Source organism: Hippocampus guttulatus, chromosome 6 (assembly GCF_054856545.1).
Source record: "Hippocampus guttulatus isolate MCC_2025c chromosome 6, RoL_Hgut_1.0, whole genome shotgun sequence".
In the NCBI taxonomy this organism is placed as follows: Eukaryota; Metazoa; Chordata; class Actinopteri; order Syngnathiformes; family Syngnathidae; genus Hippocampus; species Hippocampus guttulatus.
Window position 1 is genome coordinate 20,914,531 of NC_141266.1, and position 25,387 is coordinate 20,939,917.

The 25,387-nt window shown below is 50.0% G+C and overlaps 3 protein-coding genes and 1 long non-coding RNA gene across 5 annotated transcripts; 1 reads left to right on the forward strand and 3 right to left on the reverse strand.

The window, feature by feature from the left end:
• Window positions 1-1,191: 1,191 nt before the first annotated feature.
• On the reverse strand, window positions 1,192-16,398 carry tg (thyroglobulin). Its single transcript, XM_086113991.1, has 49 exons — window positions 16,288-16,398; window positions 16,032-16,131; window positions 15,198-15,295; window positions 14,959-15,114; window positions 14,661-14,835; window positions 14,410-14,516; window positions 14,191-14,334; window positions 13,756-13,941; window positions 12,995-13,479; window positions 12,263-12,650; window positions 12,077-12,115; window positions 11,767-11,997; window positions 11,518-11,622; window positions 11,343-11,420; window positions 11,147-11,253; window positions 10,947-11,058; window positions 10,650-10,811; window positions 10,129-10,323; window positions 9,924-10,051; window positions 9,696-9,846; window positions 9,465-9,620; window positions 9,220-9,366; window positions 8,968-9,132; window positions 8,763-8,867; window positions 8,586-8,689; window positions 8,404-8,509; window positions 8,153-8,332; window positions 7,776-7,946; window positions 7,597-7,680; window positions 7,467-7,523; window positions 7,240-7,377; window positions 6,989-7,165; window positions 6,784-6,898; window positions 6,634-6,710; window positions 6,053-6,199; window positions 5,895-5,960; window positions 5,567-5,701; window positions 5,008-5,190; window positions 4,593-4,806; window positions 4,447-4,525; window positions 4,213-4,363; window positions 3,874-4,064; window positions 3,366-3,530; window positions 3,116-3,274; window positions 2,821-3,011; window positions 2,461-2,559; window positions 1,976-2,116; window positions 1,498-1,676; window positions 1,192-1,430 (listed from the first exon to the last, which is right to left on the reverse strand). Exons 1-49 carry the CDS (start codon window positions 16,358-16,360, stop codon window positions 1,339-1,341), a joined length of 7,194 nt encoding a protein of 2,397 aa, XP_085970117.1. The 5' UTR covers window positions 16,361-16,398; the 3' UTR covers window positions 1,192-1,338.
• Window positions 4,670-25,328, forward strand: LOC147204108 (uncharacterized). The gene is made up of 13 exons (XR_015101226.1): window positions 4,670-4,817; window positions 5,018-5,198; window positions 7,029-7,183; window positions 7,802-10,857; window positions 11,004-11,100; window positions 11,496-11,643; window positions 11,752-14,860; window positions 14,996-15,545; window positions 17,432-17,679; window positions 17,994-22,897; window positions 23,150-23,468; window positions 23,764-23,938; window positions 25,188-25,328. It is a non-coding gene; the product is annotated as an uncharacterized LOC147204108 (long non-coding RNA).
• On the reverse strand, window positions 16,989-20,768 carry LOC147204109 (uncharacterized). 2 transcript variants are annotated; one of them, XM_086113995.1, is made up of 7 exons: window positions 20,643-20,768; window positions 18,892-19,239; window positions 17,969-18,226; window positions 17,546-17,636; window positions 17,415-17,469; window positions 17,207-17,337; window positions 16,989-17,126 (listed from the first exon to the last, which is right to left on the reverse strand). In XM_086113995.1, exons 1-7 carry the CDS (start codon window positions 20,686-20,688, stop codon window positions 17,069-17,071), a joined length of 987 nt encoding a protein of 328 aa, XP_085970121.1. In that variant the 5' UTR covers window positions 20,689-20,768; the 3' UTR covers window positions 16,989-17,068. The 2 variants fall into 2 exon arrangements, with proteins under 2 accessions (XP_085970121.1, XP_085970120.1); XM_086113994.1 differs by having other exon boundaries at window positions 17,415-17,472.
• On the reverse strand, window positions 21,763-24,488 carry LOC147204110 (uncharacterized). The gene is made up of 6 exons (XM_086113996.1): window positions 24,348-24,488; window positions 23,630-24,007; window positions 23,125-23,382; window positions 22,776-22,866; window positions 22,642-22,699; window positions 21,763-22,568 (listed from the first exon to the last, which is right to left on the reverse strand). The coding sequence occupies exons 1-6, from the start codon at window positions 24,394-24,396 to the stop codon at window positions 22,473-22,475; spliced, it is 930 nt and encodes a 309-aa protein (XP_085970122.1). The 5' UTR covers window positions 24,397-24,488; the 3' UTR covers window positions 21,763-22,472.
• Window positions 25,329-25,387: the final 59 nt, after the last annotated feature.

Consider the following 25,387-nt stretch of genomic DNA (forward strand, 5'->3'; position numbering starts at 1 on the left):
ATGGCGAGCATCGTTGTCGTCCACATTCTTGTGCTGTGTGTGCGTCCGTGTGCATGTGCGTGTTCTCTTTTCAAGCAGACACCTGCGCAAAGGCGGCGCCAGAAAGGGGTTGGGGCCACACCCCATCACACCTTGCAGGAACACAGCATGATCATGTGGTTTGTTGTAGAAGCCCCCCTCCCCCTCAGGTGGATACGTGGGGGCCATTGGTCCCACCCTCTGCACGCCCCTGGCATTGGTGTGTGTGTGCTCGCGTGTATGCTCATCAAATTGAGAGCGTGTGTCTGCGCGCTTATAAGTTTGTATTTTTACAAATTATAGTTAACAGTGATGGACAAAAAAAAGCAAATTAAAATAGAAATTCTTTCCGTGAAGAATACAGAACGAAAAAAAAAACCCCGGTAATGTTTAAAAAAAGAAAAGGTTGACTGATCGATATGACATTTTATGTTTTCCAAACGTATCCAAGTAAACAAAAATATAGCGAAAATGCGCCTTGGTTTTAGCCTTTGTTCGTTAACGCAATTTATGAACGCGTTGTCATAAAAGGGTTGTTTTATTTCAAACGTATCCACTGCGGGTCGATGGGAACTGTAGTTCACTTACATTGTGTCGCCTCTAAACTACGTCTTCAAAGTGTGAGACTCCCGCCGGGCGGCGGCTGCCAATTTATTCGACACGCTACTTGCTCGTCGTGGATTTTCGCTCAAGACAGGCTGCCGGTATCCGAGGTAACGTGTACTTTAATTTACTTTGCTTTCGGTGCTGTGAGTTGTAGCTCAATACACCGCGAGCACGACATCCATCTTTCATCGCTAAGAACGCATTTATAGGGCACTCAAAGATTCTCTCTGATTTCGAACAGCTTCTGGATACTGTGCCAAAGTTGGTTATTGTTTGCTTTGTACATGTTTTGAATTCAACCAAGTCATACAATTTGAGAGAGTTTCGTTTAATAAATAATGGATTTGTTGGTTCTACATAATTTCAGCGGTTGATAATTTGTATAGGTATAACTCGAGATATAAAGACGAACGGAATTTGAAAGTACAGCATGATATAAAATATCTATATAAGTACAATGAAAAATCCATCATTACTACTACGCTGCTGTGTCCTCATAAATTTCTGTGTGCACTCTTCTTATAAATGTGTGTACCTGTGTTTGTGACAATGACGACAGGCATCAGATTGCGCTTCGATTTTTTTAATGTGATTGAAGACAGAATTGATCAGAAAAAAATCATCATGGTTGTTTCCATATTGTGTTTGGATGGCGAGTGATGACATCACACTGCGGCCAGGACGACATCACGGGGGGTCGTGGAGACGTCATGGTCAGTTGTAGGCGTCTTTGTCACTCTGCGATTGGCCGTGCGCCGCATCTAGCGGGAGTTCAGGGTCGAACGTAGGCTCCGACCCCAGTTGGCCTGTGGACATAAGGAGGTTTGGTTGAGAGGTCGCCTGAGTGTGATGGGTCGCCGTGATTTGACCGACCATTGGCCATGAGCACTTTTGCCAAATGGTTCCAGAAAGAGCAGCTCCTCTCGCGCAGGCCTTGCTTCTGGCTGAGGGCAGGGCTTAGCTCCAGAAAGGTGGGCGGGACCCCAGAGGAGAAGACCGGACGCCAGTGGGGCAGAGAGGCCGCTGGCCATGACGCTGATGGGTTTGGATCGCTGAGGGCAAGAGAAAAATGGCCACATCGTAAGTGTGTGGTCCCGTGTGTCGCCCCCCCTTCACTTTGTCAGTCAGACAGGCAGACAGACGAACCGTCAGCCTGTCACTTTGTCATGTGCTTTGTATTTGGGTTTGTCAGTCGGTCAGTAAAGTAGGCGGACAGACGGATAGATAACAAAAACGTGTCACTTTGTCTGTTGGTCAGTTAGTTAGACACGCGAACTGTAAGTATGTCAATTCGGAAGTCAGTTTGGATGTTTGTGGCGGTCTGCGTGTTTGTCGGTCTGCATGTGGTTACCCGCTCCTGACGAAGTTTGCCACGTAGCTCATGACAGCTAGCGAGAGGCGGCGCTCGGCTTTGGTGAAACGCGAGGAGCCGATTGTCTGATGAGGAGCTCCGAACAGTAGCTGCACGTCCAGTGGGAGCGAAAGGTCAGCCCTACAAATCGGAAACGGAACCGGTCATGACCACAGACGTGTGGATGTGAATGGCGGCCATCTTACGTTGCCACTCGCTCAGACCACTTAACTGACTCCATTACTTTCTTATACACACTTCGGATTGTACCAAGAAGTCTGGAAGAAGCGTTACTTGCACATTTCATCGGGTAAGAATGTAATTTAAAATTTTCTCTACTCCAAGATTTGTCACAACCATCGACAAGGACATAAAATGAAAGCAAAGCCATCAAGAAAGGAACTTGTCAGTAACAGTGGCAATGTAAAATGGCTGCCCTCTGGCTTCATATACAGTCAGGAATGGCCGTGGAAAGCACTTGGCACCTGCTAGCGCTCGCCGGCTGGTGGTACAGGAAGACGTTGGCGCCGTTCTTGGCGTAGTGGTTGGCCATTCGCAATGTGGGACAGATGATGAACTGGTCTCTGCAACGCACGCACATAACATGCATTTAGTGCAAAAAATAAAGCAAACACTTTAAATGCTAAGATGTCCCCAGCATCAAGTGAAATTTGATGATGATGTTAACCATTTGGGATATACTGCATGTTTTTCTCATGCCAACTAATGCAATTATGTTGTTTTTTTTCTTCTTTTTCAAATGTCCGCAAGTTGTCTTTGGCCATCTAAAAAAAAAAAAAGAAAAAAGAAAGAGCCGCATACAAATCATATACGTGCGTTCGGACCTTGTGGCGTTGTCAAGTGCGCGTGAAAAGAGGTTGTATCCTGCGGGGGCGGAGCTATGATCCAGCGAATAGAACCAGGTGGCTGCCTCCTTGAGCAGCGAGCTTCCTGAGGCTCCGCCCAGTGAGCGACTCAGCGCTTCGTAAAACGCTGTTTTACCGCCACCACCGCCGGGGAGCACCGCCGCAAAGTCCTGACAGCACACACAAAACCATGTACTTGTATCAATGTGTGTTCATGCTTCAAAATGTGTGAGTGAGTGTGTGTGTGATTCTCCAGCACGCTGTGGCTTCTAACCTTGATACTTTGCATCCGGGCTAGGATTCCATCATGCTGGGACGTTCCGAGGAGCAGGTCAACTCTGCGCAGAGACGCCGGCGCACCTCCATCGTCGGCGGCGGCGTCTCGGTGCCGCGTGGGCGACCACGAGCGGAACGGCCCGCCGGCAGCCAGCAGCTGTAAATGCAGGAAGTGTTTATGAGGAACGACAACATGGCCGCCAGCGTGGAACGGGACTCTACGCGAGGCGCTGCGTCAGCTCGCGCACCTTGGTTTGAGCGGCATTGAGCGCCTCCACGGGCGCCGCTCTGAGGCACTCCAACATGCGCTCGTCGTCGTCCACGGCGCAGTCCAACTCGGCGGCCAACTGCAACGTCAGACGTCTGCCGACTGACAGCGGTTGGAACGACAACGGAGAGAACAGCGAGCCGCCCTGCGCGTGACACATGGATCAACGGTTCACGTCAATGACGTACGCAGGTATAGACGAACACAAACAGGAACAACACTCGTTATCGGCACCATCCATGAGTACCCGATGCCTTAAAATAAGACTGATATAGATACGATACTGATACCTGGTATCCCACAAACAAAAAACACAGTAACAATAACAGGTACAAACATGCAAATCATACATACTGTACATGTTAACACACACACAAATACCACACAAACAATAACACACACAGATACACACGTGCGTGCAAAGGCCAACGCCCACGTTTTTTTCACATTTTTTAAATCTGCCGTCAGCACACACACTTAAGACTGACCATAAGCAGCATGCGGTGGAAAAGGGGCGCGGGGCGCATGAGTAGCAGGCTGATGATGTCGGCGCCGCCACGCTCTGCCCCCACCGTCACTTTGCTCTGGTCCCCGCCCAGCTCGGAAATGTGGGCGTTTACCCAGGCCAGAACCGCCTCCTGGTCCGACGCACCCCAGTTGCCGCTCGCGACCGATGAACCTGACAAGCCGTGCGTGCACGCGCCGAATGCAACCACCTTAGTCCCGGCTCACATGTGTTTGGTGTGCACACGTGTGTTATGCATGTGGACATTTTGTCTGTCTGTGTGTCGTTGTGTGTCTCTATGTGTTGGTTTGTGCGTGCAGACCTGTGCTGAGGAACCCGAGGGCGGCCGTCCTGTATCCGGCCGTCACCACCAGCAGGTTTCCGACCGCGGCGAGGGTGGAGCCGTCCAGGGTGGCTCGGCTTTGATTGGTCGGGGGGTTGATGAAGAAGACCAGCACTGGGACACGCCCCCTCTGACACACACACACATGCACGGAAAGGTCAGAGGATGTCATGTTACCTCGTTTGCATGTTAGTTGAAAGAGGCGTCAGTCACCGTGGCGACGGGCCTGAAGACGTTGAGGTAGAGACAGTCCTCGCTGGTGTCCACCCGCCCTGGTTGGACGCAGGCGGACCTGAGGGACGCACACGTACTGTATGTCAGCCATTTTTAGGGCGGCCATTGGGCGCGCTCGCACTTACCGCACTTTGCTGGCGTCCCAGGTCCCCGTCCAATCGGACGGCTGTGCGCTTCGATAGCGGAGCGATCCGATCGGCGGACGAGCGTACGGAACGCCGAGGAACTGAAGCACACGCTTCCTGTCTGAACCCAGCGCCGTTTCCACGACGATGCCTTGGAGGGTGCCGTGACCGGCGATGCCGACGCTTGTCACAGTCGCCGGCGACGAGGGCAACACTGATCATGAGGTTAACGCACGTTATTAACACGCATCTAGACAAGCAAATATTTTTTTACACACAAACAGGTGATTAACGCACGCACAAATATCTGGGAAGAACAAACACATGTACACACGAACATGTAAAAACACACACACACACACACACACACACACACACAGACGCCATGTATGAATAAGAAGCGCTATTGGTTGACCTTTCCTCAGGTACACTTGGGGGGCGGGCTCTCGGACCACCAGCCGGCAGGAGGGAGCGGGTCTTTTGGAGGTGGAGGCGGAGCTTAGGCCACACACGGCGGTGTCGGGGTAAAGGACGCAGCGTGTGGCCGAGTCCTGCTTGGCCAATGACACAGCAGCGCAGGACTCCGCCTCCTGGCAGGCTGAAACGGTAAGTTGGCACATGTGAAAGTTGCATGACCTCTTTCAGCACAGACGCTTCGGCACTGCTGGCATATGAGCCCCCCCCCCCTCCCCCCATGACTTGAGTTGCCTTTCATATCACTCCCCAGCCAATTTCAAGTCCCAAGAGAGTTGTTCGAGAGCATGCGATTTATCGGTTCTGCCCTAGTAACTATCCAAAGATGCCGCTGGATCTTTGGAACGTGCATAAAAATGGCAATATAGTGATTAGGGAGTATTGGAGTGATATTTTCAAGCCGAGAAGCAACTACATGGGTCATCTCTTTCAAAAAAAAAAAAAAAAAAAAATGAAAAGAAAAATCCCCACGTAGTCATTAGGGAGTGAGCATCGGTTACCATGGAGACACCAGTCTCTGGTCCGGGACGGATCGCCGGCGATGTCGCGGCTGATGTGGATGACATCATAAGAATGCGACGACGCGTCCAGCAGAAGCGAGGAGTCGGGCAGGAGACTCCACTCGTCCATAGACACTGATTCATCGCAACACGTTAACAATACAACTTACACCACGATAAATAGCGACCCAGTTGCACAAGGACAAGTCGAACCCGGGCTCGACTTGGAAGACAACCATTGCTTCACTGTGAAACGAGGGGCAGCGACGCCGCTACTGGCTGCCAGTGACGGGGCATCAAGGGTCGGCCAACCTGGGGCATATCTTACCATTGTTTTTCAAAGTTGGCAGGCTGAAGGCGGGGCACAAGGCTGGAGACAAAGTCCACTGATTGACTGAAAACACACACACACACGCACGCACACACAGTGTTTACACACACTGTTTGTGTATGAGGTGTCCGTGTGAGGTTTTGTGAGGGCGTTACCAGGTTTTTGGTACCAGCCAAACGGATGCGGCGATGTGCCGACTCCACTTGCTTGACAATCTCCAATGGCCCAAGAGCTCTGATGGTCTTCGCCGCACGTTTGAATCCCGAGACTGATCAAAGTCACGCACGCGACACCCGTGGTCCCTGCACACACACACGCACAATTACATTTGGTAGATTTGTGTGATGTGCGTTGCGTGTATGTTACATCGGTGTCGTGTTGCAGGTCTGTCGCGTGCTAGCCGTGTGCTGTGTTTGATGCATGCTTGTTCGGAGGATGTTGTGTGTTACATGTGTCACTTGTGTGTTACGTTGCTGTTTTGTGTTGTGTGCGTCTGCTTCACACTTTTGTTGTGTGTGTGCGTGTGTATGTTTTCATGCGTCATGGGTTACAGGTTGTCTCATTGTGTTTTTGTTGTGTGTGTGTGTTACATGTGATAAGTGTGGAAGACTTTGCCACGTGTGTTATGTGTGCGTCACATTTTTTTTTTGCAATGTGTTTGTTGTATGTTGCATGTGTGTGTTGGTTACATGCGTCACATGTGTGTGATACCAAATGTGGTGCAAATGATCGCTACCATCTTTGGAGTCTGTGATGAAGCCAAAACCGCGGCAACAAGCATCCTCATCACAGCGCCGCTCACAATCCATGAACCTATAAAGATACATGTGTGTCACATATAAAATGTGTGTGCGTGTGTGTGTGTGTGTGTGTGTGTGTGTGTTACCCTTCAGGCAGGGGTGCGTTTGCTTTCACGTTAACTCGATTGCGCACTGAGTAAGTCACCATCTTCCTGAAGGTAACTCGCTCATAGAAGCTCTTCACCGGACCCCCCAGATCCACTACACGTACACACATGCACACACGCGCACAAAAAAAAAAAAACAGTGTTGTGGTGAGATGTCATCGTCCATGAAATACGACAGGCATACCCTTCTTGCTGAAGGCATTTTTTGGCTTCCTGTCCAGCAGGGGGCGACAGGGGCGTCTGAGTGGCGTGTCGTAGGCACCGCACACGCGACTGTCAGGAAACAGCAAGCAACTGAAGAAATCCGCCGAGTCTGCGTCGTTCAGCTCGGCCACCGAGCAGCCAGGTTCGCTCTCACAGCCTAACACCAAAACACAAGGTTTGTGTGTGTGTGTGTGTGTGCGCGCGTGTGTGCGCGTGTGTGTGAGCACGCACGGGTGAGACACTGTTGCAAAGCATTCTGGGAAGTGAAGGTCTTCTTGTTGAGCAGGAAGGACAGCACAGGAAGGGACCTCTGAGTGTCCACCAGCACGTCCTCTTCGGACAGTGATGTGAACTTGTTCTGCACCGACCCTGCACACGCGTGCACAGTTGTACATGTCATACACAAACACGCACTCGCAAATACGCACACGCACTGAAAGTACTTGAAATGTACAAACCATCAAGAGGCTGAGTCAAGTCAACGCTGACTGCGCAGGAAGCATCATCTGATTGGCCTGTAGAAGGAGAAGAAAGGTTATGTCACAACACTTTAGTGTTGGGTTGTGTAAGGACAACGTGGCGCTCTACCAGTCATCAGGTAGATGGCTTGGAAGTCTACGATGGATGCTTGGTACTCCTTGCCCGTGTTGGAAGCAGGAAGTGCTGACTCAGCTGGTGGCCATATGTCATACTTGTTTGTGTACTTGGATACATATACACACACACACACATTCAGTCTGCAGTTGGTGAGTCTTTCTTGTTCTTACTGATGATAAATTTCTGTCCTCCAAAGTCAAACAGGAAGCTGCGCTGCTGCTTGTTGTAGGTGAGCCCCGCCCCACAAATGCGATTGGCGGCGCCTCGTCCAATCACGTCCCAGTCCTGCCTGTCGCACATCAAGATGGATGGTGCTCTCATCCACCCGCAGAGCAGAGAACCTGAGGGGGCGGGGCAAGAAAGCTCAAGATAGACAACTCGGTCCGCAAGTCATGTCGCCGTGGTAACGTACTGCCGCTCGACAACACATCCGCGCGCAAACACCGCACTACACAAGCACGGCAACACAGGTACACGCAAATACACGACAACAACCACACCACAGTACGCATCGTCTCACGCTCAAGACGCACACTTGATGCCGTACCACCGTTTAGGCTGTTGCGGTTGAGGATGAAGCCGTCGCAACAGTCGTCGCGGCGACAGCTCAGCTCACAGAAACGATGAGCGTCGGCCAGCGACGCATTGGCGAATACAGACGTGCGAAACACGCCAGACTCCGCCTTCAACATCGATGACCTCCCAAAGCCAGAAGTAGACTCCGCCCCTAAAACAAAGCTGACCGCCTTAACATGCGGATGCTCGTACACGTGCTACCTGGTTGCTACGGTTGCTTACCAATCTTCCTGAGGACCAGCACATCAGAGGCCCCGCCCCTAACCCTCACGAAGCACCTCAACCAATCAAAGAGCTCGGCCTCACTGTTACCCAGAAACCCTTTCACCTGCACCCGCACACACACACGTACACCATCAGTGTTTAGTGTGTGCGGGTGTGTGCACGTGTGCCTGCGTGTGTACCTGGTCAGAAGTGTTGCAGTGCGTGTTCAGAGTGTGTGTGCTGTACACTTCGCACTGGCCGTCGGACAGCGCCGCATGGTGGCAGGATGTGTCCACTGCACACGCTGAGGGACAAACGCAACACGACCACAGACGTGACTGCACCACACACACTCAACTCATGTGTGTGTGTTTTACCTTTAGCACATGTTCTGAGGTCAGAGGTCATGCGCCGAAGAACTTCTGTGTCTTCAGCTCCAAAGATGACCTCTGACCTGGGGACAGCCTGAAACCTGCTGAGGACTACACATGCAAAAACACACACATTCACATACGGTACATGCACATACAAAAAAAACCCTAAATCTTGTTTCTGGTTGGTTGACTTTTCTTTGTTTGTCACCTGAGCAGTCGTCATCGGTGAGGGGCAAATTACTCTTGGTCCAGTCAAGCTCCGCCCCCTCGCTGTTAAAGCAGCTCCACCTGCCGGACAGGAAGTCAGACTGAGCCGGCAGGAAGTCACCCCCTTCAGAGCAGCGAAGGCCACGCCTCTGACAGTCTGTCACGCCTACACACACACACACACACACACACACACACACACATTGAGTCCGCAAATAATGGTTGACAGTCGTGCCGATGATTCGTAGCTCACATTGATTGATTGAGAAGGCTCCAGGAGATGAGGAGGAGCCTCTCGGACACCGGTTGCATAAATTCGACCCCTCGGTGTCTTGATAGGTTCCCTCAGGACACAGAAGACACGCCCCCTCAACAGAGTAGCTGCCCGCAGGGCAAATGACTGCGCACAAAGATGACGCCATCAGGTTGTGGTGTGGCAGCTTTAGTTCAGTCAACTATGAAATCCAGGCTACGTGATGATGTCATCAATGGACTCACTGCAGCCTTCGCCATCATCACTTAGTCGGTAACCGTTGGCACAACCCACTCGGGGCGTCGTCGTGGAAACCAGCTGTGGTCGTGAGGTGACGTTGATGTGCTGAGTAACTAGACGCTCAAAACTCTCCAGACGATGTGAGACGTTCTGGAACGTTGCTAGTGCGCCGGAAAAAATCACATGACATCACAGGAAATGACGTTATGTCGCTCTCATCACCCGTGTTGACTCACCGATGTCACGAAGCGCAGGCAGTTCAGAGGTCGGGAGGTCAGACATGAAGGTGGTCCAACTGACCGTAACGCTCCATAACGTGTTGCCATTGCAACGCACACGCAATGAAGAGTCGTCACACAGAGACACGCCGCGCCCCGACACGGGGAGCTACACATGTGCACAAACAAAAGGCAAGATTATTCGCTGTGTTGCTGTCATATTTGCTTGTGTGTGTGAGATTTGACCTGAGCTGAGCAGAGCCCCCTGCTGGTCATGTCACGTAACAGCTCTGAGTGCATCGCTTGTGGGTTTCGACAGGGCGCTGCCAGTGACCAAATATGAGATGTCCACACGCGCTGAGGAGGTACACTCACTACACACACACATACACACCGTAAGTACTACACACACAAGGAAAGCTTTGAAAAATTTGGTCAGTTTCAAAAGTACTCTGGCAGGCTCCAGGCAGGGGTCGGAGGTCTCCATCCCACCGGCGACCGATCGTGTCGCAGGTGAAGCTGCGGACGGGAAGCGAGTTGTGGTAACCGCGGTGACACACCAGATCGCAGCTTTGGCGGCCATCTTGTGCAGGGCGGCACACGAGAGTGCCGTGGGCGACGGTGGCTGCGGGGCAAGCGTCAGGACCTAGAGGACACAAGATGCACTTCTTGTCATGTGTAGTTGGTGGTGCTAAGCTGGAACTAGATTTCATTGAGCAAAATATTAACCGCACGCTTGCATGTTTGCTGATGACTTCCTGTCATGTCCACAAAGTGGCTCTGGACTCAAACCATGCTGTATATATGATTCAACACAAAGCTAAATAGGTGTGAGCTGATTAGCTCACTTCCTGAGATGTGGTTACATCGCGCCGTGGTCCAACGTCAACTTATCTTGCACAATGCTCATTATGTAAACAACACTGGCAATGTAATCAGTCAGCACTTGGCTTCGGCTCTGTGACCACTTACGGTCACAAGACGGCATGCGTCCCGTCACTCTGAGTTCCCGGGTTGCCACCGCTTCCTGTCCATCCTCAGACACACACCAACAGGAAGTGACATCGCACTGAAGAGGGATAAAGGAGCCGTCGGGACGACACTGGAGACCCTGAAGCTCACACCAGCTGGGACCTAAACGCAACACAGAAACATGAGGCAACTTACTACGTGTATTCATGTAAGTACCCTTGGAGTGTCTTGTCTGCAAAAAAGGGTTCTTGGTGGCCTGGAACAGATTAATGTGTGTGTGTGTGTGTGCATGCATACACGTGAGCTGCCCATTAGGGCCCTTGGAAGATTCCTGTAGCCTCTCCCCGCTCACAGGGTGGACACACCAGCCTGCGGCGCCCTCTGTCTGGAGCACGGAGAATCGACCATCCTGTTCGCAGTCACAAAAACACTTCCTGTCACATCGGCTCAGGTGTGTGTCTGAATGTGTGTGTGCACGTTTAAGTGTGTGTGCTTACCTTGTCGCACTGGGGGCTGTACCCCGAGTCATTAGCCGTGACGTCAGAGGCTTTCATCCAACCAGAGAGCAGCGTGTGACTCTGAGCTCTCTGACAGCGTGTGAGACCTTCACCACGCACACACGCACAGCAAACATTTTTTCCCACTGCTTTTGTGTGTGCGTGCGTCTTTGTCTGCAATTGTGTGTGAGCTCACATTTGACCAGAGGGAGTGATCGACCGCTCAAAGAATCCGGAACATACTCGCCATCTTCATCAACACACCAACACTGACCTGAACACACAAACTCGTATGTATAGACCTGAACACACAAACTCGTATGTATATGTGGGTGTGTGTGGCCGACAGAGAAAGAGAGAAAGAGAAGGACCTGTGCTATGGTAACACTGCATGGGCCGCCATTCCCAATCGTTGTCACACTGCGGACTGAACGGCTGATAGGCAAGAGGTCCTGCAGGCTGCAACATCTGCACGGCTGGAAAAACAACGAGGATCAGTACATTTATCGTCGAATTTACAATCCAGTTCACACGTGCAGTAACGTCACCGAGTACTTGTGGTATTAATTGTGTAATATTTAGTGCAGTGGTTGATGGCCTTGTAGGTGGACGGGACTCACTGGAGGAGGCGGCCAATCGCAACGCAGCTTTGGAGCGACTCAGCAGCCAATCGGACACCTGCAGCACCTCCTGCGATTGGGTCACCTGCAGCTCTTCCGGGATAAAACCCAGATTCTGTGCCACTTGGAATGCGTATCCAGCGGGGATTTGAGAGGAGTTGGAGAGAAGCACCGCCTTGCTCACTTCCTGTCTGAAGGCCGCCACTTCCTGTAATGCTCGCGCGCACTCACCTGTGCATTTTTGCAGGACAGGAAATCAACAATACTTTCCAAATAATCAGAACAATCATCTACGATTTGGTTTTCTGACCAGAAGGGGAGCGAGAATTCTGAGGGCTCATGTCTGCACCTAAAAGACGAGAATAAGCAGAGTAAGGGGAAGGAGGGAGGAGAAGAAGATGAAAAAGAGGAAGGGGTGAAGGAGAGGACAAAAACAAGGACAGTGTAAGGGAAGAAGAACAAATTGAAGCTGGCTAAATGTGATTAGTGACGTTACAGGCCAAGTGGCTGTCCAATGAGGGTGCAGTCGTCGGTGTCCCCAGTTGGTCCACACAGAAGCACCCGGAGGGCCCGCACTGCAGAGACAGGAAGCTTCCGTCCCGCAAACACGCCGGAATGTGGACGTTGGCCCCTGCTGCCATCTTGTCCCTCACACGCAGAGCCGCCGCTCTCTCGATCTCGCAGCGAGACAGACATCGAGGCCGGACACCACGCACCCGCGTCCCGGCGACCTCTTGGCCTCGCGGGTTCACGCACCAGCACTCTCCTCCCTGACACTGAACCTCTCGGAAGGACCCGTCTGACATGCAGCTTGGAACGAAGACGGACCCCTCGTCGTTTCGGTTCTCGGTGGCGGCGCAGGAATGGAGGACGGGCGTCAGCACCTGGAAGAACACGGCAACCACGCAAAGATATGGCACAGGAAGGTGACCATCCAGATGACTCAGCACATTGGTATCACATTTTAGCATTAGCATTCTCATGACTTGACTTTAACCATTGGATTTTCATTCCCATTTCATTGACTGCAGCTCCCCGATAAATACTGTCATTCGCTACACACCGACTGTCTACACTATTGGCACCCCACAAGGATCCTTCCTCAGCACCCTCCACTTCAACCATATAGCCTCCTACAAAGCTAATCCCAACCATGTGGCACGGCAGCACATTCGAATTAATATTCCATATTTTAGTGTTTTGTTGCGCTTGGGATTCATGCGCACACCTGACGCAAGGAAGCGGATTCCGACATGCTCATTAAGGTGAGTCGGACACCAGCCAAGAAGTCTTGGTCCTCCAGGGCGCGGCTGACGGCAAGGACCAGCTTCTGATGTTGCTGTTGGAGCGCGTCAGCATTCAGACCGCCTCGCGTTCCCACCGCGCCACTGAGGTTGAAGCTGGCTGCGTTCTTCAGGAATTTCCCACCAAACAGGAACTCTTGCAGATGACGAGGAGAGGAGCCGGCCAGAGCCTCCAAAGCCCCGCCCACTGAGGGGAAGAGCCCGTGCATGACGTCCACCATGACTGACAGGAAGGACAGAGGATCCGCCTCCACTGGAAGGAGAGCCTCTAAAGGTTGCAAGAGGGCTTGACAGGAAGCCGAGTGTCCCGCTGAGGAGGCGGCGGGAAGATGAGCTTTGAGAGGACCCGAGAAAAGGCGAGACAGTGACGTGCGACGAAGCGAGACGCAGTCCTCAGACGCAGCATCTCCTTTTGGAGACAACAAGAAGAAAAACAGAAGAGCCAACAACAGATATTTTATGGAAGTTACACCCATCCACAGACAAACTGACTGGTCGCTAGCCAATGTCAGGCAAACAACAACTCACACCAATAGTCGATTTTTATTCTCGAAAGAAGGTAACATGGTTACCGCTAACACGGTTTGCCAACAGGCAGAGCTCGTTTCAACGATACACTCAAAATCTAGCTTGGGTGTGTACCTCAGTCTTAAGATCCTGGTTCAGTTCACATTTAGCGACTCACCACAAACCAGGAAGTCTCCCTGCTGCCGAGTCCCAGGAAGTTCCGCCCCCGTGGGGTCCACGCACCAACACTGCCCCCCCTGCTGGCACTGCTTGGAAACGAAAGCCCCGTTTTCCTGGCAGGACGGCACAAAAACATCGGATGTCGCCGTAGCCGACCTCCGCTCCTCCTCGCACGCCGAAGGACCTACGGGGATCAACGCATTGCTCGGAAAGGCTGCCGCACTCTGAGCGACCGAACTGATGAACCACATACACCATCAGAGATTTCTGCACATTCTCTCGGGGATAAATAGATGGCTCCACGAAGTCACAAACCGACGATTGGAGGTGATGATATGGTCAACTAGCTTTTGGTACCTCTGGTTTTCATACAAACAGTGCTACGCATGCCACAATTCCATCAACTCGCCGTCGCTGTCCAACTTGAACTCACATCGGAATTGTCCGCTGACAGCAAGACGAAGACCCAGCATCCTTCTGTGAAGAACCTTGAAAACGGTCGACTCGGCGAACGAACGAGCGACACCGATTCCAGAGAAAGCGGAGTCGTACACGTCGGACAACAGGAGCTCCACGCCTGCACCAGAACATCAGCAAACTTCACCATCTTCTTCATCATCATCAGAGGGGCGTGGCAATGGGGCGGGGTTACCTGTGTCGGATATCTCACGGCCCCTGCTGTCGGAGCAGAAGCAGTAGGCGGAAACCAGCGGGAAGGACTCCCGGAAAGATTTGAATGTGGAAAAGGCTTCTGGGAATCTACTCCAAATCGGACAAATGGCAACCAGCGAGAAAAACGAGACAAAGTAGTAAGAAGACAAAAGTCACACAAGACAAATGCATGCCATTTTCCTGTTCATCGTTAGCATGAGATGACGAGCGTAAGCTTAGCGTGTGCGTTACATGCTGAAGGCGTGCAGCAGGTCCATCTCTCGCCTGTTGGTCATGTTGACGAGTTGACACTGAACGGGAAGGAAATTGCCGTCCTTGGAGCACTGCGGCGGCGAAGACCAAGACGATGACGACGAGACGGCACTGTGGAGGAGACGACGAGAGAGCGCCGAGCAGCTGCTGGGGCCTGCGGAACGTTTGGGTTCAAAAGTGTAAGCGTCTCGATGTCCATAGCAATGCTTGTGTGTGTGTGCCTACATAAGTGTGCGTTGTTGCCTGTGTGTGCCAGCATGTGTGTTTGCGCGCGTACAGTTATGCGGCGTCCCTGTCTGTCTGGTCCCGTATAGCTCCATGCCGTCCTGGTCCACACACCAACACTGCCCCCTGCTGGAGTCACACTGCAGCGGAAGGAAGTGACCCGAGGGCGAGCATCGAAGGGACGACTGAAGATGGCACGAAGACGCACCTGATGGCAACGGGGACAAATGCGTACTTTTCAGCCTCCGTTGCCTTTGGCTAGCTAGTCAGTCATGTGACCTTCAGTCTTACACTGTGGAATGGATCCGTTGGTTCGAGTTCCGGGCACTTCTTGTCCTTCAGCGTCAACGCACCAACACTCTTGGCCCCGCCCACTGCACTGCACAGGCCTACGTGAAGACGCACGCACACACTTGCGAGTAATGACATGATGAAGGGGAATGTAAAGAGTTCAACATTTTATCCGTCATGATTTCAACAGGTTGTGCAACAGGTTGTCCATCATGATTTCAACATGATGCAATGCAGTTCATTGTGCTGCTCCTTCTGGTGTGCTTTCCTTCACCACAGGGAGGCAGTATAACACTGTCATGCAGACACAAATGAAGGAGGATAGACTTCCACCTCTTCTACTACTCTGTAAGTTGCTGCTTGTCTTTTTTTTTTCAGAGGATAAAAGAAAAAATATGCCTGTGAGCATTGTTATATTCTCTGTTTACATGTGTTGCTCCAGGGCTTGTGTTCAAATCCCTTTGCTGAAAGAGTTGTAAAACTGCCACTATCGAGGCTAATATTAGCATGCCAATTTACCGAACCCTGTTAGCATTAAGCTAGCAGGCTGTTCTGAAAGGAACATTTCGTTTTAGAATGTACATGTAATACCCTTTTTTAAAATATGTACTTTTTGAGTAAGCTTCAGTTAGGAGCTGCAAGAAGCGGCTTAAAGGATCTTTTTATTTTTTGAAGACTTGTTCAATATTTGCCAAACTGCTGCTTGTTGTCAAGTGAGTTCCGTTGCCACCACACTGCGCTCGTATCTCAAGATTGCGCTCGTCAGTTGAGGAAGAAAATGTTGGTGTCGGGTGTCCGTACACGAGCATCCGAGCCGGCCCGCCAAATAAATACCTGAAGCGTCCGTCTTGAGTGCATTGGGGCCGGCGGCCGGGTTGGCGAGCTGCGGCCCTTGCGGCCTCGCATGGCGTCACCGTCGAGTCCAGCTGATACTCTAAACCGCATCAACAACAACACTGTCACGAAAAGGCCTCGTCACCACGGCAACCGCGATATTTCAACATCTCGAATGAGCCTTCAAAGACCAACAGGTGCATGTGGTTGTAAACAGGCACGTAAACAAGCATGTGCTTGTAACCAGGAACCTCACCCGAAGGCCCGGCGCATAGTGCCGGCGATTGGCAGACGAGCAGCGCCAAGACGACGGCCAGTAATCTCCCCATCGCGGTCGTCTCTCCGCCAGTGACGGCAACGACGGCCCCCGCCACTGCTTTTAAGGCGTCGGGAGTGCTGAGTCAGCGTCCTTGTACGTCTGTCCCGGCGGCACTGAGAGTCGCCGCTCGGACGCGTGACGTCTCACCATTGGACAAGAGGTTCGGAGGACCAACTTGAGATTGGATGAGGACTTTTGAAGAGGATGATGAAGAGTTCCAGAGGCGAGCACGTGGAACCTGTTTGTTTAGGGCACTCGGGTCGAACTGGCGACCACATGTGAATTTGTGTTTGGGGAGCCAAGCGCTCGATTAGGGTGACTCGTGGATGGATAGGGAAGCTTTCATTTAGTGCTTCTAAGTCATCAGAAGGATTTTCAATTCAATGCGGCATCCTTGTGCCTGAAGTTAGCTGTTCTCATTTTTCCAGGTAGTTCAGGCCTTCTTCCTTACGTTCAGGGTAACATCTTGCCTCTCACAGAATCTACCGAAAGCCCCGCTCGCTTGTTGGCGAGAAGGAGAATGGCATCTCTTGTTTAGATGAAGTTAACGGGAAGTGAAGTGTGGTCGAACATTTTGTTGCGACAAGCAGGCAGTCAGACGGACGCAACGGGAAATGATGTCATGACAAACAACTTGCTGGTCTCCAGTCCCGACTTTATTGAAACTTGTGATGTCACTTCTGTCAACTTGGGACGCCATTTCCTGTCTGCTCGGCGATCACTGGGACGGGCGTGCTACAGACGAGTAGACTACGTCCTCTTGCGTCGTGGCCGGCCTCAAACGACAACAACGCTTCAATAGCAACACAATTGTGTGGCTGAAGTGTGTGTGCGCATGCGTGTGTATGAGAGATACCTGTTGATGGCCTTTGGTTTAAACTGTACGGCAGCATAATTGACTTCGTCTGTTCTCTGGTCCACTTCCTGTCCATCTGGACCGCCTCGCTCGCCACCTGGCATTGTGTTACTGTACACATTTTCACCTGTCTACACATACACATGTACACTTTGTATTAATTAAGTAGAGTTGTCCCAGGTGCATGATGGGATACCAGCGGACTCACCTCATGCTCCTTTTCAGCAGATGTTCCATTGTGACGAGACGCCGGTCGACGGTTCCTGCTGGAATGTCCACCACATGCTAACTGTCCTAATGCTGAGTGCAACCATGCTAACGTCTACCGCGGGGACGCACCGTTTGACGAGGAACACGGCGATGGCAACCACAAGGAGCAGGACCATCAGTAGGCCCAAGGAGATGCTGAGCGGCACTGCAAAACGTCCGTCTTGAAAGTGGCACAGCAGATCCACACAGTGATGACTCGGCAAGTTTTTCGCGCGCGAAAACATTGAGGATGAGAACGCGAGAACAAGGCGGTGCGTGTGCATCTATGTGTGTGTGCGTCCGCGCATGTGTGTGTATATGTGCATACATGTTTTGCCTTGTGTGTGTGTATGATGATAATGTGTTTGTGTACTTGTGTGTCAGCTTTGCATGAATTTGAGTCTGTGCATGTTTGTGTTTGTGTGATGCATTTTTGTGTGTGTGTGTGTGTGTAAAAACATTGAAAAAGTCAACAGCGGAAAAGAAGAGGTGAGGAATTCCACAGTAACTTACCCGTCTGGTGTCGTTCCACAGTCAGCCTGAAGGGCAGCGACATGGTGTCGGCACGGTCGGCCAGGACGCAAGTGTAATTGGCCGACTGTTCCGCCGTCAACTGGAGGGCGGGGCCGGACTCTGTGAGGGCGTGGCCGTCACGGTACCACTGCACGCTCAGTTTGTGAAAGGAACACCGAGACGTGCAGCTCAGTGTAACCGTAGTGCCTTTGCGCACATGCCCGGGGGCAGAGCTGTGCACCATCATCGGATCACCATCTAGAGGGGGGCAAGGTTACCGTGGAGATGGGATGCTTTGTCAACACTTTGGTGAGGGAACGTCGCCGACGTTTTTTTACTCGGCAAGTTATATACTGTCTGACATTCGAACATGTGCATGTGTGTGATTTTTGTCTGCCTGTGTGTGCAAAAAAAATCTACCACGTAAGATTTCATAACTGGTATCGTGGAGCACGCGTAAATCAAGCTACGTCTGTATAATGGATTTACATGGGACAGGAGATGTGAGTCAATCTCTTTTTCGTCAATGGACGCTACAGCTTCATGTTTGCTTTCAAAACTTAGCTTATAGCAGACGTGTGCACATTTTCAGCATGCCGTCTCTGATCCACTGGTGAAAGGACACTTTGATCCTCTCCTCTTTCATCTATAACTGCTTCAAACAACAAAGTGTATGCAGAAAAGTGGTCAAGATTGCACGACTGTCTGTGTCCTATGTGTTAGTTTTGTTATTTTGACTTCAAAATGGCGCCGCGTGAGTGGCTGCCTTTCCAGCAGCTCCTATATTTTGTTGTTCTACTTCTTCCATTCTTAACTTTGCTGCTGTGAATCGGGAATTTCTCCATTGCGAGACTAATAAAGGTTTTCTTATCTTATCTTATCTTATAATGCGGAGGGCAACTCGAGTGACACAACGGTCCTACCAACAACGGTGACGCGCACGCCCTTGGTGCCAGTGAAATGTCCGACGCTCTCAGTGGCTTCCATTCGGAATCGGAAAGTGGCGCTGTCTTGGTTCTGGATGTTGTTGATCTGCAGCGTGCAGTTTCTCTCCAAGTCCCCTTGGTACAGGTAGCGCCAGTTGTTGTTTGACAACTTGCTGTCGTACACGGACGGCGTGGTCCCATGACAGATGAGGTGATTGACGCACCACACCACCCGAACCACTGGCCTGATGGCCGTGAAGGAGCACAGCAGCGTCAGGGTGGAACTGCGCACCGCGCACATCTCCGGCGATGAGTACCTCACCCGCTCCTCCGCAACTGCTGAATCTGAAAAATGGCACTCTACAATATTCACCTTTCGGAAAAACCCCCAATCATGACATAACTTACGAGAATCCAAAGAATGGAACTGTTTTTGCTTCTTGCTTCAGTTCAATAGACATTGAGCTGCTCGTTTGGGAGTATGTCCCTTGGCCACTGGGGGCAGTATAATGCAAACATACTGATATAGGTCCCGAAATTGTGGCTCTTTTCAAAAGATTTTTTTTTTTAATCCCCCGCCTCCCCCAAAAAAAATCTACAAGAAAGGACATATCATCACTAAGCTTTTTTCACAAAAATCATGAGTAACAACAATAACAAAACTGAAACATCCACAAATAGTTTAGAATCTGCAAGAATGCTTTCTATTGGATAAAAAGGGACATTTGGACCTCGGTATCCTTGTAATTGTTCTCACTGGGTACGTACAAACCCACTATTAACATTATTTTGACAGGATATATTTTTTCTTTTCCCTCATCAAAGAAAAACGAGAGTAGGTGGGGTTTTATAAGGCGTCGCTTCCTCTGAACTATCCGTGTAAGGCCTAAAGTATAATGACTTCCACCAATCTGCCGTAGTCGACTGTCGAGCTGACTAAGAAGTCCACTAAAAATCCAAATAGAGGGATTAGGGCAGGGGTGGGGAACCTATGGCTCACGAGCCATACTGTATATGGCTCTTTTAATGACTGCGTCTGGTTTGCAGATAAAACAAAATATTCTCGCTTGTTTAATCCATCCATTGATTTTTCACTGCTTGTGTCCCATTCAGGGCTGCAGTTGCTGGACCACTTTTAATTGGATGATACTGGCCTACATAAGCCGTTGCTGTGGAAACAGGTAAACGCCCCCTTTTGAATCAGCCCGCTCGGTCATTCGCTCAAAGTTAATCCTAAACGAATAAAATGGCGAAAAGAAAAAAAAAAGATGACGAGTGTGGTAGATTTCAGGGCGAATGGACCGAAGGATTCGCCTTTGTGGAGGGAACAGGTTCTGCGGTGTGTCTAGTTTGCAATGACAAAATACCACCGATGAAACGGTCGAATGTAAAGCGGCACTTTCACACGCGCCATGATACGTTGGCATCAAAATAACCTGCGGGAGACTCCAGAAAGGAAGCGTGCAAGCTACTGAGCAGGGTGAAAGTGAGCCACCGGCAACTCCGCGAACGGACCCGGCAAGCTGACTATAATTCCGCTAACTTTGCTTCACCATCGTGAGGAACGGAAAACCTTCACGTTAATGGTGAGTATTACAACAACATTATTTTAAAGAATACATTCGGAGGCTTATTATATTGCCAAACACGACATGCTGGAGCAACATCCTGAATTACACGCACGCACGCACACACACACAAACACACGCACGCGGCGGTGTGTGATCCCGTCGACGTCAGTCACTCACCTGCCAGAAGCAGAAAGACCAACGCGCTAGCGTGTGGGAGAGACATGATGTGAAGGGACGAAAAGACGAGAAGGAAATGAGTGGTGAGAAGAAGCGTGAAGAGAAGAAGTTGCACTCGTCCTTCCTCTTTTCTTCTGGGCCGAGCTAGGCCCAGAAGAAAAGGGAAGAAAATGAAATTCAAAGTCAAGCAGTGGGGGATGAAAAGCTCGGCACTGACGTGACGACTCATCGCGTGTAGAAAGTTTGGATTGCAATTGTTATTTTTAAATGTTCAATTTTGCTATTATGTTGCGTAATGAGGTTTAACTTAGCTCTCACTCTGCCGGTGTTGTTTTACTCAACGGTGACGATGACAAAAATATTTTGTTGACCTCCCTTTTATTTATTTCTTTATTTTTTTGAGACTGTGACAAGCTAATTACTGCCCTTTTAATGGCCAATTCATGACAAAGTGCAAAACGAGACTGGTGGAAAACATTAGCAAGTCTTACTTCAGACGTTGAAAGTTGTCAAAGGTAATATGACAACAACGAAAATAATCCATAGTCTTCTGAACAGTGGCTTCGACTCGCGTGCCCTCCCACCCCAACCCTTGCGCCGTCCTCTCCGTTGTTGCGTCGCGTGTCACCAGTTTAGTTTGTTCCAGAGTTGTGCAGCTAACGTTGCAGACTGCGGGACCTCCATTTGACAGACCCGAAACCAACAGACTCTGGATTTATCGGACAAAAAGTAGTCTGCGGTCCACTCGAAAGGGTCCTTACGACGGTAGCTGTCAAATTCTGCTAACTGCAAAACTGGCGGCCATGTCAGCATGAGTGACTTTCGCCTCCAAGGTATTGAACGTTAGTATGCTCATTAGCTTAGCATGGCCAGATGCACAGACCTCCCAGAAAAGAAAAAAAACCCCAGATGAAAATGAAGGGTAGTTTCGGTATAGTTCTAGTTCGTTCTATCAAGGCAACATCTAGTTTGGTAGTTGTTCATTTTGTTCATGAACATCTTTTTTAAAATGTGGTTTTAGTGATTTCATTTTCATGAACTACAATCTCCTTGATGAAAGTGCACGTGTGACCGAGTGGGAGCGATGCCCATTCACAAGTATTGGATCCCAAAGCAAACATTTAAGTTTTGGTGATTGCACAAGGCTTTTATTGAACAACAATGACACAAAAAAAAAACAACCACTCCCCCCACCCCCCAAAAAACAATAATTTAAACAGATACAGCAAATTGGCACAGTGCAAAAGGAGCCTGAAGCTGTCGGGGGGGAAAAAAAGTACTTAACTGAATGGGGGAGGGGGGTGGGGTAACACCGCTATCTGTATGACACAAGCAGAAAGAGGAAAAGACAGAAGGATAAGAAAGAGGAACAAAAACGAAATGACGCATGCTAATGTAATCAATAAAGTTGATTTGGAAAAATCAACTGCATTGATTCATCACAACACGTTCAGCAAACCTTTTTCATAATTTCCTTTTTATATATAATATAGGTTCCTAATCTTTTAAATGATGTTTTGCCATTCGCAGTCTGTGTCTCCCTTGGGTCGTCATTGTCGAGTGATGTCACATTGAAGTCGGTTGTCGAACTCCGGGTCCTTTTTTTTTCCCCGACTGCGCAACCCGCAACTCCCATTTCAAAGGGCCGTTGCAGTGCACTTTTCCAAATTGGAACTCCGAAAAGTCCCACCTTCCTCAAAGCCAGCAGAAGCAATTGACACACGCAGAGCAGCACAGGTGTGCGTGGGAAGCTCCGCCCATCACTGACAGCAGCTGTAAAAACTCATAAACACTATCAGGCAGGCTCACAGCATCATGACGGTGACGCCATTATGGACTTGCTTTGCGCTCAGGCCCGCTTCCTGTTTGTCTGGGCCGCCTTTCTTCAGCACACGCCGTCGCGTTCATGTACACGGGTTCACACCTCTACACGTAGGGACAGATGCAGGATGAGGTGAAGAGTTGGCCTCGATGTATTATGCGGTGTCAGCAGACTCACCTTCTGGTCCCGTCCCGCGTGTTTGCCATCGTGACGAGACGCCGGCCGACACTTCCTCCTGCGATGTCAAATGCATGCTAATTGTGCTTATGCTAACAGCTAGCACACGGCTAGCATCAGGCCAGGTGACGTACCATTTCACGAGGATGAAGATGATCGGAACGACGCCGAGCAGCACCATCAGCAGGCGGAGGGAATTGCCGAGAGTCACGGCAAAATGTCCGTCTTGAAAGAAAATCGACATGCGAAAGACTCGGCAAGTTTTTCGCGCATGAAAAACAAAGTGAGATGACCGAGTTTGTGTGTGGTTGTGTGTATTTGTATGTGGGATATATGTGTGTTGGTCTGTTTGCGCGCGTGTGTGTGTGTGAGAGAGAGTGACTGTTGTATGTATGCGGGTGCATTTGTATTTTCGTGCCTGTTTACATGCGTGAAAACATTGACAAGAACAGAAGAAGCGAAAAAAATGAACCTGTCATTTACCTGGTTGGTGTTGCTCCACATTCAGCCTGAAGGGCGGCGACATGGTGGTGTTGCGGGCAGCCAGGCCACAAGTATAGTTGGCTGACTGTGCCGCTCTCAGCCAGAGAGTGGGGCTGGACTCCGGGAGAGCGTGGCCGTCTCGATGCCAGCTCACCTCCAGACCGTGGAAGGAACAGTTGGAGACGCAACTCAACTTCACCGCAGCACCCTTGCTCACGCGGTCGGAGGCGGAGCTTTCCACCCTCATCGGATCGCCATCTAGAGGAGGTCATTGAGAGAGGATGGATGCTTCATTTGGCAGGAAACAGTGGTGACCTATTTCCAAGTTCCGGAAACTCTGAGCGGTACGCCACTTGGATGCATGTATGACATTTCTGTGTGTGTGCAAAATGTCAAGTCACAGCTCAAATTGTAAATGGAAAATCTTGTAAGTTGAGGCGCCCGTAAGTCACAGTGCATCTTTATGATGCATATGGCAAAGAGTCGAGTGAGGTGAGGGTCCTACCAACGACAGTGACGAGCACTCCCTTGATGCCAGTGAAATGTCCGTTGCGCTCTTCGGATTCCATTCGGAATCTGAAGGTGGTATTGTCTTTCCTCCTGATGTCGTGAATCTGCAGCGTGCAGTTTCTCTCCAAGTCCCCCAGGTACTGGTAGCGCCAGTCAACTGACGGCACAAAGCTGTCATACACAGACGCCACGATCCCCTGACAGATGAGGTGATAGGTGCACCACTTCACCCGAAACACCGATTTGATGGGCGTGAAGGAGCACAGCAACGTCACGGTGGAGCCACGCATGGCACACGGCAACGGTGAGTAGCGCACTCGGTCCTCCACCTCCACTGCGTCCTCCAAATCCAAGGAACATTGAGTCAAATCAACTATAAAACATACATACAATACAATGTAAGAAGATAAAAACAACCACATATTGTGTATTTGATACACCCAAACTGCCAAAAGAAAGGCCCCACAAGCTTTGTTGTGGTGCTTAAATCTTTTAAGCCACAAACTGAAAAAAATAGTTGAGCAACGACATAGGCAGGCAATATTTAGCTGTAGTCGCAGTCATATAGTTTTTATCCTCTGCGTAGAACATCTATTTGTGCTGTCATGATAAGCTCAGAAAGGAGTTGAGATGTTACTAATCACACACACACACACACACAAGCACCCCCCTAAACATACACACAGGTGATCTCGTTCACGTCAGTCACTGACCTGTCAGAAGCAGCAAGACAAACAAGACATTTGCGTGCGGAAAAATCATGGTGACACTGAAGGAACCAGAAGAAATGAGTGGAGAATAAAAAAACCGAGAGGGTTGTACTGTTGCTCTTCCTCTTCTGGGCTGAGCAAAAATGAAAATAAGGAAGAAGAAAAAGGGAAGACGATGATTTCAAATTGAAGTATGAAAGATGAGAAAGTCTGCTGAGTGGATCACAGCTGACTTCACGACTAATCGAAAGTAATACAGCTGTTTTTCTTTTTAAACATACTTTTGCGTTTTGTTCCCGTCATGATGTGTGACGATGCGGCAAGGGGGCGGGGCTTGGGGCCTCACAGCACCAGGATGCTGCAATGATATCTCACTCTGCTGAGGTTTCGTTGCACCGCCTTCAGGCGCAACCGTTGGAATTTTCATAACCGTTTTGAATTGATTTTGAGAAAGTCAAACAGCGAAGAGATCAGTGGTGGACCTGAAGTTGCTAGATATTGACAACACATTTCACCCTAGCCGATCTCTTTTTTAACTGTCATTTTCATTATCTGTATTTTATTAATTTATTATATGTCAATCCATCCATCCATCCATTTTATAATCTGTTTATCCTCAGGAAAAGTGAAATGTCAGTACAAAACATGTGGATCCAGTACAAAACGATGAACAATGTTATTGTGAAACTTTTACAATGCTACAATCAAGACTTGAAGAGAAGCTGTCGCAAGCCCTCAACTAAAAGTTCAGCTTGTTGAAGCCTGTTTCTTTCTTGAGACTTCAGATCATGTTCATCTCCCTTTTGTGTTTTGGTGATTTTTTTTCTTCTTTTGTTTCCGCAGATGTGACCATGTGTTTATTGCCTCATTCATCTTTTGCCTGATTTCCTGTAGTTTTTTTGGGGGGGTGAAACAATTATTTATTTCAACTTTGCTCTTGCCTTGGAGTCAGATGTGACAGTCCTGGCCGGGTCAACACACTTGAAAATTCGATTTTTCATCTCACGGAGGCTTTCTTTCTTCACTCAAGCACGTTTTCCTTC